At 47.4% G+C, this 15,501-nt stretch overlaps 1 protein-coding gene across 1 annotated transcript in view; it reads right to left on the reverse strand.

Moving 5' to 3' along the window:
• The window catches only part of LOC149325015 (protein 5NUC-like), a 60,570-nt gene extending 47,675 nt beyond the window's left edge, over positions 1 to 12,895 (reverse strand). The window contains exons 1-2 of the mRNA XM_089564164.1: positions 12,764 to 12,895; positions 6,528 to 6,647 (exon numbers count right to left, since the gene is read on the reverse strand). Of these exons, the coding sequence (XP_089420290.1) occupies positions 6,528 to 6,647; positions 12,764 to 12,895 (252 nt within the window). The remainder of the gene's footprint in view (positions 1 to 6,527; positions 6,648 to 12,763) is intronic.
• Between the last annotated feature and the right edge of the window lie 2,606 nt (positions 12,896 to 15,501).

Here is a 15,501-nt window from a genome sequence, read left to right on the forward strand (position 1 = left end):
GCACCCATCATCACAAAACGTACTGAATGGAGCACCAAAGCGCAGAAGGATGGCGACATCGCTGTTGTCGCCGCAAAACAGTCCTACGGCCGTGCAGCAAAGCTCGCGTCGCGTCACGTCGCACACACGGCAATTCTCAAGCACAGTGCCAACACGAATCGCGAACAAAATGGTAACGAATGCGTAGCCAGCAACAACGTCGTGTGCACGCTTCGGTCGCGATCACTGCAACCATCGCAACGAATGCGACTAGCTGCACAACGCCACATTCATTTCAGCATTCGGAAAGCACGGCGTGCGTAGTGAGCTCTCGAAGGTGCACATTTCACTGCCTTGACGTAAAAGCACTCGGCAGAGTTTCGAAGCACTCGCTTCGATCGCAATCACTTTCACTACGCGGACACTAGTCACTGTGCTAGGCAGCTCATGCACGCACAGAAGTTCACCGTGAGCAGCTTTTGCTCGCCGCTGTGCGTGATGATCCTCGCAGGAATTAGGAACGCTTGCAGCAACCACAAACAGCTCCCTATAAACACTTCGTGACACCGCCAACGCGGAGGTCTTGCGTCTGTTTGAAGAGGCGCTCCGTCAACTACATCAGTGTCGATTTCAACTCGGGAAACTGTCGCTGCTCGCCGCTGCTGCACGCGGAGAAGTTCGCAGTCGCTCTGAACACTCGTAATATCAACATGTGGCCAATATAGTACGCCTCGCGGCATAGGTGCCATCTCTACAGCCACGACCTATGCCTCGCTAGCCTCGCTCCCCAGTTCGGTCGACGGACGGCCATCTTGCCCCGGCAGGAGCGGATGCCTACGTCACGTAAAAAGCAGCCAATCGCTGCAATTCTGTCGCCGGGCGGTTCGCTCGTCCGCCCCAAAGTTGAAGTTCACCAACTTTGCTTTCGCCTGCCGAACGGGGCGAATGCCTATTGTCTGGTCGTTCGGTCCGCCAGTCCGCCTGCCTGGCGGATCCGCTCAAAAGCGATCGTACAACGGCCTTGAGGCCCGTGGATGCTTGGAAGTGTCGAGAAGGGCGTGTTGACTGGCAAGTCGTTTCCGGCCAGGTGGATTCCATATCTTTGTTCCAAGGGAATGCCCCAAAGGCGAACACCTGCCGCGGCGTCACCCCGCGGTTGACAAAAGAGCGAGGACCGGTTGAATGGCAGGCGCTTGGCATACTCTCGTCTCCGCGGGTGGCAGCTGGCGTTGAGACATGTCACCCTGACAGATGCACACACAATGTCGCAAGGTCAATACTTGGGTGCCGTTTAAGGGGAACTCCGGAAGACACGTCGTGGCAGCTAGGCAGAAGTGGTGGTGCCAGGAATCCAGGAGTTGAATATGTCCCTCGTGTTCGTTTCCACCTGTTATGAGGTTGCACGGGAGCGCGTGCCTGAAGACCACTTTCGCAGAACGACGCACTGCATCTGGGCATGGCCTAAGTGGAGACAGGTGTGACGGGAACGCACAAAGAGAGTTGGGGGGGGGGGTGGAAACACAACAAGACCAGCAGCACACCGACGCCCGACGCTACAATCTGCGCCGACGAGACACGCATTACAAGCCAGGTGGTCGTGTTTGGATATGGACGCCAGTTCGCCGCCGTGGATTGAGTGAAAAGTTGCTGCGACGATACTTTGGCCCTTACAGGGTTGTCCGTCGCATCGGTGACCTTGACTATGAAGTCATCCCCGACGGCACGACAGCATCTCAGCGACGCCGCACACGCCCGGAAGTCGTACATGTCGTACGGCTGAAGCCATATTATGAACGCTAAAGGACTCGAAGTTTCCATTCTCCGTGTTTGTTTTCATTTTAAAGCATCGAGACGATGCTTCTTTGGAAGGGGGGTAATTCACGTATCATTGTAGTGTTCGTTCACGCTCAAGGCTGCAGGAAAGGGTTGTTATCACTTCTGTTCGTGACGGGAGAAGCGACCAAACTAATCTCGATTGATCGCAGCCATGAAAGGCTGCATCTAGGTTTTTCTAGATTACTGTAGATGATCTTGTCCTGTTATCTGGAAGTTTCCTAGCCGCCTTTAAATTGAGCGATGCCGCGAGCAGCGGGCATTCGTAGATCGACGATTGACGAGCACGCTTGTTGCTTACGCCGCCAACGAGTGATTCAGTTCTTTTGCGGGCGCAAGTCAGCCCAAATAAAGAGCTTCGTTTGCAAGTATTTCTGGTGTCTTCCTCACCGCTGGACTGCCGTCACTACAACGTGACAATATCTTGAAATAAATATTCTTCATCGAACAACAGCACAAAATAAAAATCTCTGCCTCTCCCGTAACCGAGAGTAGAGTAAGCATGAATAGTTTACGGGCCTAATGTCATCTCGGTGGACACCCGAACCGCACCGTACAGGAAGGGAGGAACGCCACCACCCGTTCAGCGCGATGCCTTGCCATTTGAACGCAAGGTTTTTTGAGGAAAGGAAATGGCGCAGTAATTCTCTGCCATTTCGGTGGACACCCGAACCGCACCGTACAGGAAGGGAGGAACGCCACCACCCGTTCGGCGCGATGCCTTGCCCTTTGAACGCAGCGCTTCTCCCCCGGGCCCCTGTGCGCCTGCGCGGCTTTGCTTCGATGCGCGAAGCCCCTAAGAGATCACGTATGACAACGAAGTGTATCGTGGAATTTATGTGCTTTTTGCACGCGTTATTAGAAATCGGAAATTATAATTCCGTGCATTATCAAACGCACAGATCGACTGATATCTTGATAAACATTGAGAAGGCACTAACAGTAGTTATTTTTTGTGACTCCTTTGGAGACCAACCAGCGCTTGCATGCCGGTCGCGTAGGAGGGCTTAGAGAGCTCCGGCCGCTTCTTTTTGAGCAGCGTCCGCCGGAGTTGTTGTTGCAACGCGCGTCTTTTCTTTCTATTTTCTCTTTCCTCTGATCTTTAACTCTCCTCTATCTGCACGTGGCAGCGGTGGTGGCTTGGCTCGAGCCAGTAGCAGGCCTGTGCATTTTCCTTTTCATCCTTCTCTCAGTCACAACAACAACAACAAATCTCGTTGAGTATCTGATCTCGCTTCGGCGAGCGCAGCTTTATTAAGGCGGAAGCCTTTAATGTCTCATCGTTGTAAGCAGCAGTTGTCGACAGAAAATGTCACGCTTTTCAATTCGTGGAAACGGTCGTGACGTCACAGTGCGCGAATTTCAAACGGGGCCAATTGCACTTTGGCTAGTAACCATACAACCAATTGAAGGGATCGTATAGTGATGCTCCAAGTAAGTGGGACTGAGCTTAGTTAATTGTTTAATTACTCAATTAGCCTAGTTAGCTTTACTAGTCAGGCCATATAAATAAATAAAAGCGATTAAGAAATTAGTCGAGCTCAGGAATCGAACCCCGGTCTTCGGCTTGAGAGACAAGCACGCTATCCATTCCGCCATGCCACCTCGATGGTTTGGAATGAACAAAGGCGCGTCTAGTGAATACGGTGTCTTCACTCACGCTCATCCTCCTCCATTCCTCTCCGGCGAGGTTTAGGTGTCCACGGACATATGAAAGACAGATACATTTCCTTTCCTCAAAAACCAGTTTACCGACGAGCGAGGCGTAGAACCGAATGGGCGATGGCGTTCTATGGACTCCTTGGCAGCGTTGCAAGACGCTATCGCGTTCCACTCAGGGGCGAAGCTTAACATCTTAACCACACATCAGTGACCACACTTTAGGTCAAAAAAGTGCCCCCCCTGAATTTTGACGGGTGTCCACCGAGATATGTGAGACAGTTACTGCGTAATTTCCTTTCCTCAAATACAATTTTCATTTTCTTCATTACGGCTCCTCTTTATCTATCTTCTTTCACTCCCACCTCCCTTCCTCTACGGTGCGGTTCAGGTGTCCACCGAGATGACAGAGAATTACTGCGCCATTTCCTTTCCTCAAAAAGCGTTAGTTCAAAGGGCAAGGCATCGCGCCGAACGGGTGGTGGCGTTCCGTGGACTCCCTGGCAGCGCTACAACGCGCTGTCGCGTTCCACTCCTAAAGGCGAAGCTTAAGCGTCATTAATTAGCAGTTAATTAGTATTCAGGAATTAATCAGTAATTAAGAATTAATTAGTGATTTGCCATCACTTAGTAATTAGTACTCAAATATATGTGACGCCACCAGTGCCAGAGAAACAACGAAGGTGGTGCGGAAAACGCTTCCGCCTCTACACACTTTAGACAGTCAAAGTGCCCCCTGAATTTTTTGTTTGCACTGTTGAATAAACTTCCCTTTTATTCGGCCGCTTATCTGATTTTTTCAGCAGCGTCCGCTCTGGCGGACGCAGTTGTTGCTGCGACGCGCGTCTTTTCTTGACTTTTTCTCTTTTCTGTGATCTCTTACCTCTCCTCTATCTGCACGTTGGCAGCGGTGGTGGCTTGGCTAGAGCCAGTAGCAGGCCCGTGCAATTTCCTTTTCATCCTTCTCTCAGTCACAACAACAACAAATCTCGTTGAGACTCGTACGGTGCCCGGATGTTCTCGTTTCAGAGCCCGGATGACTGGAATTCAGTGCCCGGATGATGGCTCTCGGTCTCGGCGTGACGTCACCACACTGCCGACAACGGGAGCTAAAAGCATTTCATGCTTAATAAATTAAAAATCCCTCGTGTCCCTTGGTTTCTGTGGCTGTTGGCTTCTCTCATATTTATAAGGAGCCCCTCATCACCCCTCTCTTGTTTGCTTAATTGCTTAGCGAGGGCCTCGGTTCTGGCAGCCTTGACGCCGTAGGAAGCACAAAAGGGTTCTCGCACAGCTTTCACTCTCGCCGCTCGATGACGTTCTACGTCACATGAGCGGTAACTCAGGACGTGCTACGTCCGCCACTTAAGAGCGTGGGTGGCGCTGGTGAACACTCTAAAAGGTTACGTTATTTGTAAACATAAATACCCCCGAAAGCAGAAGAATTGACAGCCGTCGCCGTACCTCAGCGGTAGAGCACCGGACGCGTAATTCGGAGGTCGTGGGTTCGGATCCCACCGGCGGCATGTGGTTGTTTTTTCTTCTGCTTTTCTAATCAATTAGCTTTAAGCGGTAACATATTCAGTAATATTCTTAATCGAACAACAGCACAAAATAAATAAATTAAAAGTCCCTCGTGTCCCTTGATTTCTGTGGCTGTTGGCTTCTCTCATATTTATTTTTTTTTATTTTTATACAGAATACCCCTAAAGGCCCTCGAGAGGGTATTACATAGGGGGGGGGGGCACAGGCAATTGAACAGAATAAAAAAAAACCACAAATATAAAACAAACAACAAAAGCACAAATAAGACACACTGGATGAAATAAGTAAGCAAAAGAATCAATCAAAAGCACAAATAAGACACTTTGCATGACATATAAGTAAGCAAAAGAATCAAAAGAATGGCAGCGCGGCAAAGAGCGAAGATTACTGCATTATTAAAATTATACAAACAGAACACTAATACAATGAATCTTTTTAGTAACAAACCCTGCAAAAAAGGAAGCCATGAACAAATAAAATAACAATGTATGCGAAGAGTTAAGCAGTAGTTATTGAAGATATAAGTTTAAAATATTTATCAGGATCAGTGGTGGTTGCGATATGTGAAGGCAGTGTGTTCCAGTCAGATATTGTGCGTGGTAAGAATGAATGCGCATAGATAAATGTCCTGCACGTGAAACGTCTAACTTTAAAGGGATGATCGCGGCGGTCAAAAATCGAAGTAGGCAAAGAAAAAAAGTCGTTATGAAGTGATGGATGATGATAAAGTTTATGAAAAAGTGACAGTCGTGCAATTTTACGGCGGAGACATAAATCCTGGAGACCTGCGCGTTTCTTTAAGGCTGTGACGCTGGTGTTACGTGAATAATCGGAGTAATCGGAGTATTTATAACGAGCCCCTCATCCCCCCTCTCTTGTTTGCTTAATACCTTTCCTTACTGGAATTTTATTGCTGTCTTTATGAAGGACTACGGTGGCTGCGCAGCTATTACAGATATCGTTCTCTATTTTTACGTATCGCTCATGCACTATCAGCGTCAATTGAAACGCGAACAAGCCAATTGAAACGCGAACAGCACAACTCGAAGATAATATACTAGGGAGGCAAAATAGATAAGCAGTTGAGTTTCTGATCGAAGCTGGAAAGACCACTTTTTTGAAATGTTAATAGCCCACGCCTGTAATTTATCTCCAGCCTCTAATATGCTTGATTTTTTGTCCTCGCGTTTCAGGTGTTTTGTTCGCGTTTCATTTGACGCTGATAGTACATCTTGATTCCCTAATGTATGCATTACTGCTGAGGTTTCGACAGACTCATATGAGTTCTCTCAATCTATCAAAGCAATATATGCTTAAATTCTGCGCATATCTACGCAATCTTTCTGGTAAGTCTACCAAAATACAACACGAAGAAATTTTTCTGCACATTACAGTTGTTCTCGCCTTGCGGATGTATAGAGACGTTGCAAGCACAACGGCGCTGAACTGTGGGCACTTTCAAAGGGACTGCAAGCATAGCTTTGGAATCTTACGATGGCGTCGTGTCTCACGTAGGACACGATGGCGGAGAAATCGCGTAGGTGCAGCGAGCTGAACCACGTGGTGCCCTGGAAGTAGTCGCCCGGGTTCAGGAACAGCACGTGCTTCTCCTTCCTCTTCACGGATGCCACCTGCGAGCAGGAGGCTCCCTTTGAGAAGGTGACGCGTCGGCAAGCAGCGGACTTCTCTCTCCAATGCCACCAGTGTACACAGAGTGTTGTGTCACTGCTTCGGTGAATGCTGGATGGCGAGAAGCTGGAGCTTGTAACATGAAAGTTTTGCCGCTTAGAACCATCTGAAGCCAGCCTCCACGGAGCTGGCTGAAAGGCACTCCACGCGTTGGTCGACTCCACCCTCCGTACGGGGAGAATTAAAAAAAAAAAAGGCGGTAGCCGGACGTTAATTCGACTTACTTAAGGAAATCGGCCACACAGGGCAATAAGTACCACTTTCTAAGAATGCTCGGAACGTGTAGATCGAGTTTCGTGGCAAAAAGACGAGTCAGATTCCTCTTCACTGCACCTTTAAGTCCTCCGTGACAGCCGTCCCCGAGTCGGCCAGGCCTGCACTATCCACTTTGAAAAACAGCTCACCCGCACCACCGCCCTTGAACTTTCCACGCTTCCTGGGACTCCCGTGCCGGCTTCGTTCGCCGATGGCCGAGCTCCGAGAGAGACCTTGACGGACCCCCACCAACAGCCGTGCTACGAGCCCCTTATTGCCCTGTCTCAACACCCCTCTGCTCTCTCCTGATGAGCTACATCCAACTGGTCTGTGACAATTATAATAGCATTCAGTTCTCTCGAAGCCAATATTGGGTTTTATTCTACATATGTTAAGGCTACCAGAAGGGGTAAAATTTCAGTTAATTACTTTGGAATGTATGGTTAGCGTGAAATCCTTGCGAGGAACTGCTCTTATTCAAGCTTTTCTGTGAGCTTAAGCATTGAGAAAACCAGACACCCTTTGGGCCACCGTCCTGATTTCCTGGGCACCCAGGCATACACCATCGGCCCGTTTTGCGGCAATAACAAAAAGTGTGCTTTCCTTCCCCACCACATCATGGTTTCAACGCGCACTGTTTGACGTCCTGCAGCTCGAAAACCGAGAAACAAGAAGAGAGAAATGTCAGCACATTCGCTCCCTAACCTAACAACAGGGCGGGAAAGTGGCAACATCCGCCTGTATTGCCTCCCTGGTGCTATGGGCTTGTGTTGCGTTTCTCAGGACTCTCACCACCGTTCGCGGAGGGTACCCTCCTCACCTGTGGAGGAGGGTAAGTCCGGCGGTCCAAGCGGGGCATTTGCGTGAGCTCTGCAAAGGTGTGCGCCCGTTCTCTCGAGAAGCCCGGATCGAGGCTGTCCTTAGCCCGGCAAATCAAACCTCGGGCCAATTTATCGGCAGCCTCGTTTCCCGGATTTCCAGAGTGAGCCGGCACCCGCTGCAGCTCTACCCTGCGTGGTACGTTTTTGGTGGGGGTGTTCAACAACTCCTTACAAGGGGCGTGAATCCTACCTCTCGCGCAGTTGAACAGATCCGTTTTGTAGTCGCTAAAGATGTAGTTTGCGTGGAAGGTACAAAAGCTGGGGCGATGGCCGTTTCCTCTGCCTCCTCATACGTAGAGCCCGAGGGAAGGCGGTGTGTGAGGGGCTGTGTTAGGGCTGGATTATAACCAACTGCTACAGCTTCATGCGTTGTTCAGGCGGCGTCTACCCAAATGGCGTCCTGGGCTTGTCCGTAATACTTCTGAAGGGCCTTAGCGCGAGCAGTGCGGCGAGAGATGTGGCACGCGGAGGAACGTTCCGAGGAAGGGGTTTAACAACGTGGGTGGTATGAATGTGTCGGGGAATGGCTGGAAGGAATGACTGATTAGCGCGAATGTTGATTCGAAGGGAAGAGTGAATATGTTTCAGTTGCACTCGTGGCAAGTCTTAGAGACTGTGTCTGAAGGTGCGCGTCTACTAGTTCCTGAAAGGTGTTATGCATGCCTATTTCAAGGAGTGTCGCTGTGCTAGTGCTGTGAGGTAGGTTTAAGTTTGCCTTGGTTTCAAGACGAATCATGGCGTTCACTCGCTGTTTCCAAGCAGTTCAGCTGAAGATATAGGGTGGTGTATAAAATGCGGCTAAGTGTAAAATCATGCACTAATTTCATGGTGTCCGCTTCGTCCAAACCTTTGTGCAGGGAGGATACGCGGCGTAGAAGTTGCAACACGGATTGCGTAGTAGCCTTGAGTGATTTAAGGGTACGATTGTTTCGTCCGGAATCCTGCAAGTAAAGACGGGGATGGTGTTCAGAGAGCAGTGTCACGACGTGTGGTACTGCTCAGTATCGAACGATCGGTTTTGACCTGAGTGATACTAGAATGGTAGTTATAGTTTCTTGAAATCAATCATGCCACCTTGTTCTGGATGGACTCATGTTGACCATGTTGTTAGGACAAGGAGTCTAAATGGGGGAAGCGAAGTCCAGTTGTGGACGAAAAAAGTATAATAAGCTATTTACGAATGTTAGCAGGAGAAGTTTTCAGATTACCGGGTAGGTGCCCTAAGGACCTTGAGGCGATGGCGCATATGGATGTAATATGAAAGGACCATGACAGATCTGAAGAAAGATTAACCCCGAGGTATTGGTTAAGGGATACGTGACACAAAGGTCATCGTTTATTCGGTATGTGTAGTTAGAAATATTAGGCTTGCGAATGAATCAGACGACTTTGCAATTTGATACGCATAAGGGCCATTAACCATGTATTGAACCAGCCGTTAATAAGTTGAAGATCTGATTGGAGTGCCAGGCGCTCATTATTAGAGTCAATAGGACTATAGATAACGCAGTCATCCGCGAAAATGCGCATCCATGGACTTATGTTATTGGGTAGATCATTTATATAAATAAGAAAGAATAATGAACCGAGCACGCTGACCGCTGCTGAGAGTGAGAATAATGCCACCTGGTGGCTTCCAGTGTTGCCCGAACGACGAATTTGGGGATCTTCTCGCGCGTTTCGTTGTGAGGCTGGCAAAATAACTCTCGTCTCTGTGTCCGCCCTTTTACTTTCTGAACTCCCCTTTTTTTCTGACACAGTATGTATGCATTAAAATCCAGATTCAACCTACCCAACCTTTCAAAGGCGACGAAAAAATACTGATTATGCTTCTTCCTTGTGGAGTATCAGTCATATCAGTATATTTAGGAGTATCAGTCATATCACGAACTCATCACCTCTGCAGCCGTACTATTCGCCATAATGCTGTCTACTTCCGCAACAACTACCGCTCATTCCCAGTCTGTTTTCGTCATGTCCCACCGCGATTATAGGGGTGTGCCACAGGACGCCCTCCGTCAACAACGCCATCAATTTCCTTAACGTTATCATGACCAATGTTGTTTAACTGTAACGCCCATCCCTCATGTAATGTGCCATACCTGAGGCCTTAGGGGTACCAAATAAGAAGAATGTATTTGCGTCCAAACTGTGGCAGCCCCTTGGAACCGAGGTGCGTGTGCTTCACTTTTGTAGACTCCGTTTGAGTGCAGTACACAGGTATGGAAAATTTCTTCAAAAGGCTTCTTTCTTTCTCACGTCCTAAATATTTTCGAATTGCATATTGTGACGCCCATGAAAAGGCGATACCTATTCTGCATGGTCGGCGTTGCTGACTAAGCCGAAGTTGAGGAGAACGAGGTTGGTGGCGTCTCGTGCTCGGCAAGCGGACCCAGCTGTTTTCAATCCTCCGTCCCGGTCTTAATAAACCCCTGGGCGTAATATCTTGGTGGCAGGTGCCGGGTATACTGGTTCCCCGAAGACGGATCCTCTGCTTCAACCTCGCCGGAGTCGTCGCCTCTCTGGTCTGCCGCCTTCTGTGCTTATGATGTCCCTGGAGGGCGACGCTCCGAGGTCTGTGCCCAGCAGTTCATGGCAGCATTTCTGGGAGCCAAGGCCGTTCGCCGGCTCAGCCAGCGAGGACGTGGATGAATGGCTTACCCACTACCAACGGGTGAGCCGCTACAATAAGTGGGACTCTTCAGCTCGACTTGCCAACGTCATTTTTTCCCTAACTGACACGGCCCTAAAGTGGTACGACAACCACGAGGATTGATTTATTTATTTATTATTTATTCAATAAACCCCTAAAGGCCCTCAATCGAGGGTATTACATAGGGGGGAGCAATGACACACAACGCAAAATAAGAATGACCAAGCACCAAGGTGCAAAACATAAATGCAAAAAGCACATGTAGAAAAGAAAACAAGCAACAAACAAAAACCTGTAGTATACATTGTAATTTACACGAAAAAAGAACAGATAGCGTTTTAGAGGCAATAACAATCGCAGGAACAAAACAAAATAATAAAACAGCTCAATGCAGCAAGTGGTACAATCAATTAGTAAAGCTAAACAGACATTTGGGTTAGAAGGTCGTGAAACTTGTTAAGATCCCTTTCAGAAGCGATGTGTGATGGTAGATTATTCCAGTCGACTATAGTACGTGGTACGAAAGAGTTAGCAAAAGAAGACGTGTGGCATGATATGCGTTTAACTTTCAGCGGGTGGTCGCGACGTGGAAAAAAAGATTCAGGTGATTGAATAAAATCGTTATGGAGCAGAACATGATGGTAAAGTTTATGAAAAAGGGTCAAGCGTGATAGTTTGCGGCGATGTAATAACGTATCAAGTTCGGCGCGAGCCTTTAGTGCGGTGACGCTAGTATGACGAGAATAATCAGAAAAGATGAATCTAACGGCACGGTTTTGCAAAGATTCCAAGTCATCTATAAGGTATGCTTGATCCGGGTCCCAGATGGCCGACGCATATTCGATTTTAGGCCGTATTAAGGTAACGTATGCTAGTTTTTTTAGGTGAAAAGGCGCTTGTTTAAGGTTACGTTTTAGAAGATCCAGAGAGCGGTTAGTAGCTACAAGAATATGGCTAATATGGTAATTCCATGTTAAATTGGACTGAATGTGTAGTCCCAAATACTTGTAGGAAGTAGAAAGTTCAACCGGGTTATTAAGGAGAGTGTAAGATGTCGGGATGCGGCAAGACTTGCGAGTGAAAGAGACAAGTTTAGTTTTAGAGGAATTAAGGGTCATTAACCAAGAAGAACACCAGTTACTAATGGAATCTAAATCAGTTTGCAAAGATTGGCGGTCAGAGTCGTTAGAAATGCTACGGTATATAACACAGTCATCAGCGAATAATCTGATTTTGGATGATACGCAGGCGGGTAAGTCATTTATGAAGATTAGAAAAAGTAAAGGTCCCACAACGCTTCCCTGGGGAACACCGGACGAAACGGGTGAGGAGGACGAAAGATGATTATTGACAGAAATGAACTGAGATCGACATGCAAGAAAAGCTGGATGACGTCAGACACAGACTCGAGACTTGCTTTGCCAATGAGAAAATTATAAATGTCTTCTGCAAATCCTTTAAGCAGGTGGCCCACTTTATCCTCTTCAGATTTACGACATGGGACCGCTTTGTAGAGGAGCTAAAGAAGTGTTTCGGCGACTCTGTCACGAAGAAGAAGCGGGCTGATCAAGCGCTTGCGCAAAGGGCTCAGCTTCCAGGAGAGACCTGTACAAAGTACATTGAAGAAATCATAAAGAGTTTCAAGGTCGTCTCTCCTGGCATGACTGAAGAGGATAAAGTGTGCCACCTGCTTAAAGGATTTGCAGAAGACATTTATAATTTTCTCATTGGCAAAGCAAGTCTCGAGTCTGTGTCTGACGTCATCCAGCGCTGCCGCACATTTGCGACAATGAAGATGCGTCGCATCACACCGAAATTTGGACGTTTGGCCGGAGTGACAACGGTGGCAGCCGTAGACACAACATCGTCGTGTGATCTGGCTTCCATGGTCCGCCAGATCATGGGTGTAGAGTTGAAGAGGTCGCTGGAACTCACTCGTAATTGTTCAGTGCTCTCCCTGTGTGTCCCACGCGCCCTCCTCTGCCAGGCGCAGTTAACCACCGGGTGCCCCGACGGCTGCGGCCGAGCAACATACCGCGATCGCCTGCAGAGGACCGGCCCCGCTCTTACCAACATCCGCCGGCCACATACGACCAGAACTTTTGGCCTAATACTAGGCACGAAGACTACTTGCCGGATAGACGTGCTCCTGGTCCCTCTCTTGTATGTTACCGCTGCGGTCAGCCCGGTCACGTCTCACGATTTTGTCCCCACCGCCAACCATCGCGTTACGGCTCCTCAGGCTAACCCCCGCGGCAAGATTACCAACCTGTACCTTCTTGGTGCCCGTCCTACCCGCCTGATGTCGGCAACCGATGGCCTGCACAAATGCGGAATACTTCACCGGCATCGGATAGAAGCGTGACTCCACCTCCAGCTTGCCGCACTCGTCGATCTCCATCACCCAGACGCCGCTCCTCCTCGCCTCCGCCGGAAAACTAGTCGGCGCGACCGATGGGGGTGAGGTCGCTGGAAGTCTGCCGCCGGAAGAGATACTCCTGCCTGTAGTTATGTTGCGGAACAAAGTGAATGTGCTGGTGGATGGTGTACCTGTGATGGCTTTAGTGGATACCGGTGCTACTGTTTCCGTTATGAGCGCTGCATTTAAGTGTCTCCTTGGACGCAAAGTTTTGTTTCGGTAGGGCAAAAATGTGCAGTTTTTTGGTGTGAGTGGCGAACCGTTGCCTGCAACTGGAGTGTGTACTGTTAAGGTTTCTTTGAGTGGTGAAGTGTTCAGCACGGAAATGGCGGTGCTCGCCCGATCGACGCATGACGTCATTCTTGGGCTCGACGTTTTGCAAATGTGAAATGAAATGAAATGAAAATCTTTATTTGCCATCAAATACAGATGGGGGATTGTAGAAAAAAAGCTGTTCTTGGACAGCTTGACGGGTCCACAATCCCTTATTTTGGCAGAGTGGCGGCATCACGTAACATATTCTTGATATGCAAACATATACATACATATTTAATATGATACAGACTTAGTACTCGTAAACAAAAACAACAGAAAACAACAGCGGAACTCACTTCTACAAATCCAAACGAAAACAACAGCAAGGCTAGATAACATTACATAGAAACCAAATACATCTGCCGGAGGTCCTTGTAGGTTGCCGTGAAGAGGTCAAAACGGACAGAATTATAATAATTCAGATGCGTTGGTATTGTGTACTTAAGGCACTGTTTCCCGTAACTTGAACGTGGCATTGGTACTGACCAATCCTCGAAGTGTCTTGTAAGGTAACTTGGAGTTCTGTATTGTAATGTCTTCCAGGATTTCAATCTTTCTCTTGTTGCCGTGACTCTGGTATTGGTGGTGGCGTATTAGGATTTGTTAAAGAATGCTGGCACATTGAAAGAGTAGCTTGTGCTTTTACTGCGGCGGAAGTGGTAGCTCTTTCACTCAGTTGCGAAGACGAGACATTTATTGTGCTAGCAGTTTATCGCCCTCCGAACTCAATACTCGAAGTATTTTTTTCTGAACTTGAATTTTTAACTCACCACAATCGAATTAATGTAATAACAGCTAGAGACCTTATTATTGACATTTCCGAGATAAAGAAACCCGGCGTTGAGTGCTATTTAGCTTTACTAGCTTCATATGGAATAGAAAATATTATTTCTAGTTTTACCAGGGAAGAGGTCATGGGCACCAGACTTACTCAGTCGTGCATCGACCATATAGCAGTCAGACTCCCGAATAATGTCGCCAACGCTGCAGTAATACGAAGAAAGGTGGCGGATCATTATTTCACAGTGCTATGTGTTCAGGCGCAAGAAAGGGAAACGCCTGGTCAAACCGTTAGAACGATAAAAATAATTGATAACAAGTGCTTGGACGAGCACGTTCAAACTTTTGATTGGAGGTCTCTGCTAAGTCAAACTCACATTGATGCTTATAACTCGTTAGTAGCCAAGTTTGATGAGCTATATGCCAGTTCCACGAAGGAGGTTAAAATCAAGTTAAGAAATCCAGAAAAGAAATGGATAACGAATGATATACTTAAACTTTCTCATGAGAAGGACAAACTATGGAATGAACATAAACAAGATGTCGAGAATCTTGCCTTGAACGAGCAGTATAGGGCACATCGTAATAAGCTTACTGCTATGCTGAGGCAAGCAAAGAAGCAATATTTTTCTGCTGAGTTTTCTAGGTGCAGCAGCATACGAGGAAAACTTGGAGTCTATTAAATGAATTATTAGGTAGACAGAAGAAATCTAATTTGGATGAGAAGTTGCATTGTACTTTTCTGAAAGCAGATCCTTCGACCATTGCAAATTCTTTAATGATGCGTTTGTATCACCCATTAGGGAACTTAAAAAACAAACTGTCGTTTCTACCATTCAATACCAAGGCAAGAAAACAATTAATTCTGCTGCTTTTCCTCCTGTTGATCAAGATGAGTTGTGGAACCTTATTAGGACGCTACCAGACAGCAAACCACCAGGCTACGATAAGATTAGACTGCGTGATTTGCGAAACAATTACTCCAAACTTAAAGATGTACTTTTACATAGAGTTAATGGGTGTTTCAAGACAGGAGAAATACCATCAGGTCAGAAGATCTCAGTGCTACGACCCATCTACAAGTCGGGAAAAAAGACAGATCAAACAAATTACAGACCAATTGCCATACTACCAGTCATTAGCATCCTGATGGAAAAAATTGTGCACCAATATATGACATGTTTTTGTGAGAAGTATTCTTGTTTGAGTACTACACAGTATGGTTTCCGTCGTAATATTGGTGCGGTTGAGCTTCTCGAAGATTTCTGTGATTTTATCAATGGTAACTTGGATGTTAATCAATGTGTTTTTGGATTCTTTTTGGATTTATCGAAAGCATTCGATACCGTGGAGCACTCTGTTTTGTTAAGTAAGTTGGAAAGTATTGGATTCCGTGGTCCATACCAACAATTTTTTGCAAGTTACCTGTCGGAGCGTAAGCAAGTAGTGAAAATTAAAGAATCATTTAGTGCTTTTTCTGATATTCAGTACGG

The sequence above is a fragment of the Amblyomma mixtum genome, chromosome 10 (assembly GCF_055824585.1).
Source record: "Amblyomma mixtum isolate Tamu chromosome 10, ASM5582458v1, whole genome shotgun sequence".
NCBI classification, from domain to species: domain Eukaryota; kingdom Metazoa; phylum Arthropoda; class Arachnida; order Ixodida; family Ixodidae; genus Amblyomma; species Amblyomma mixtum.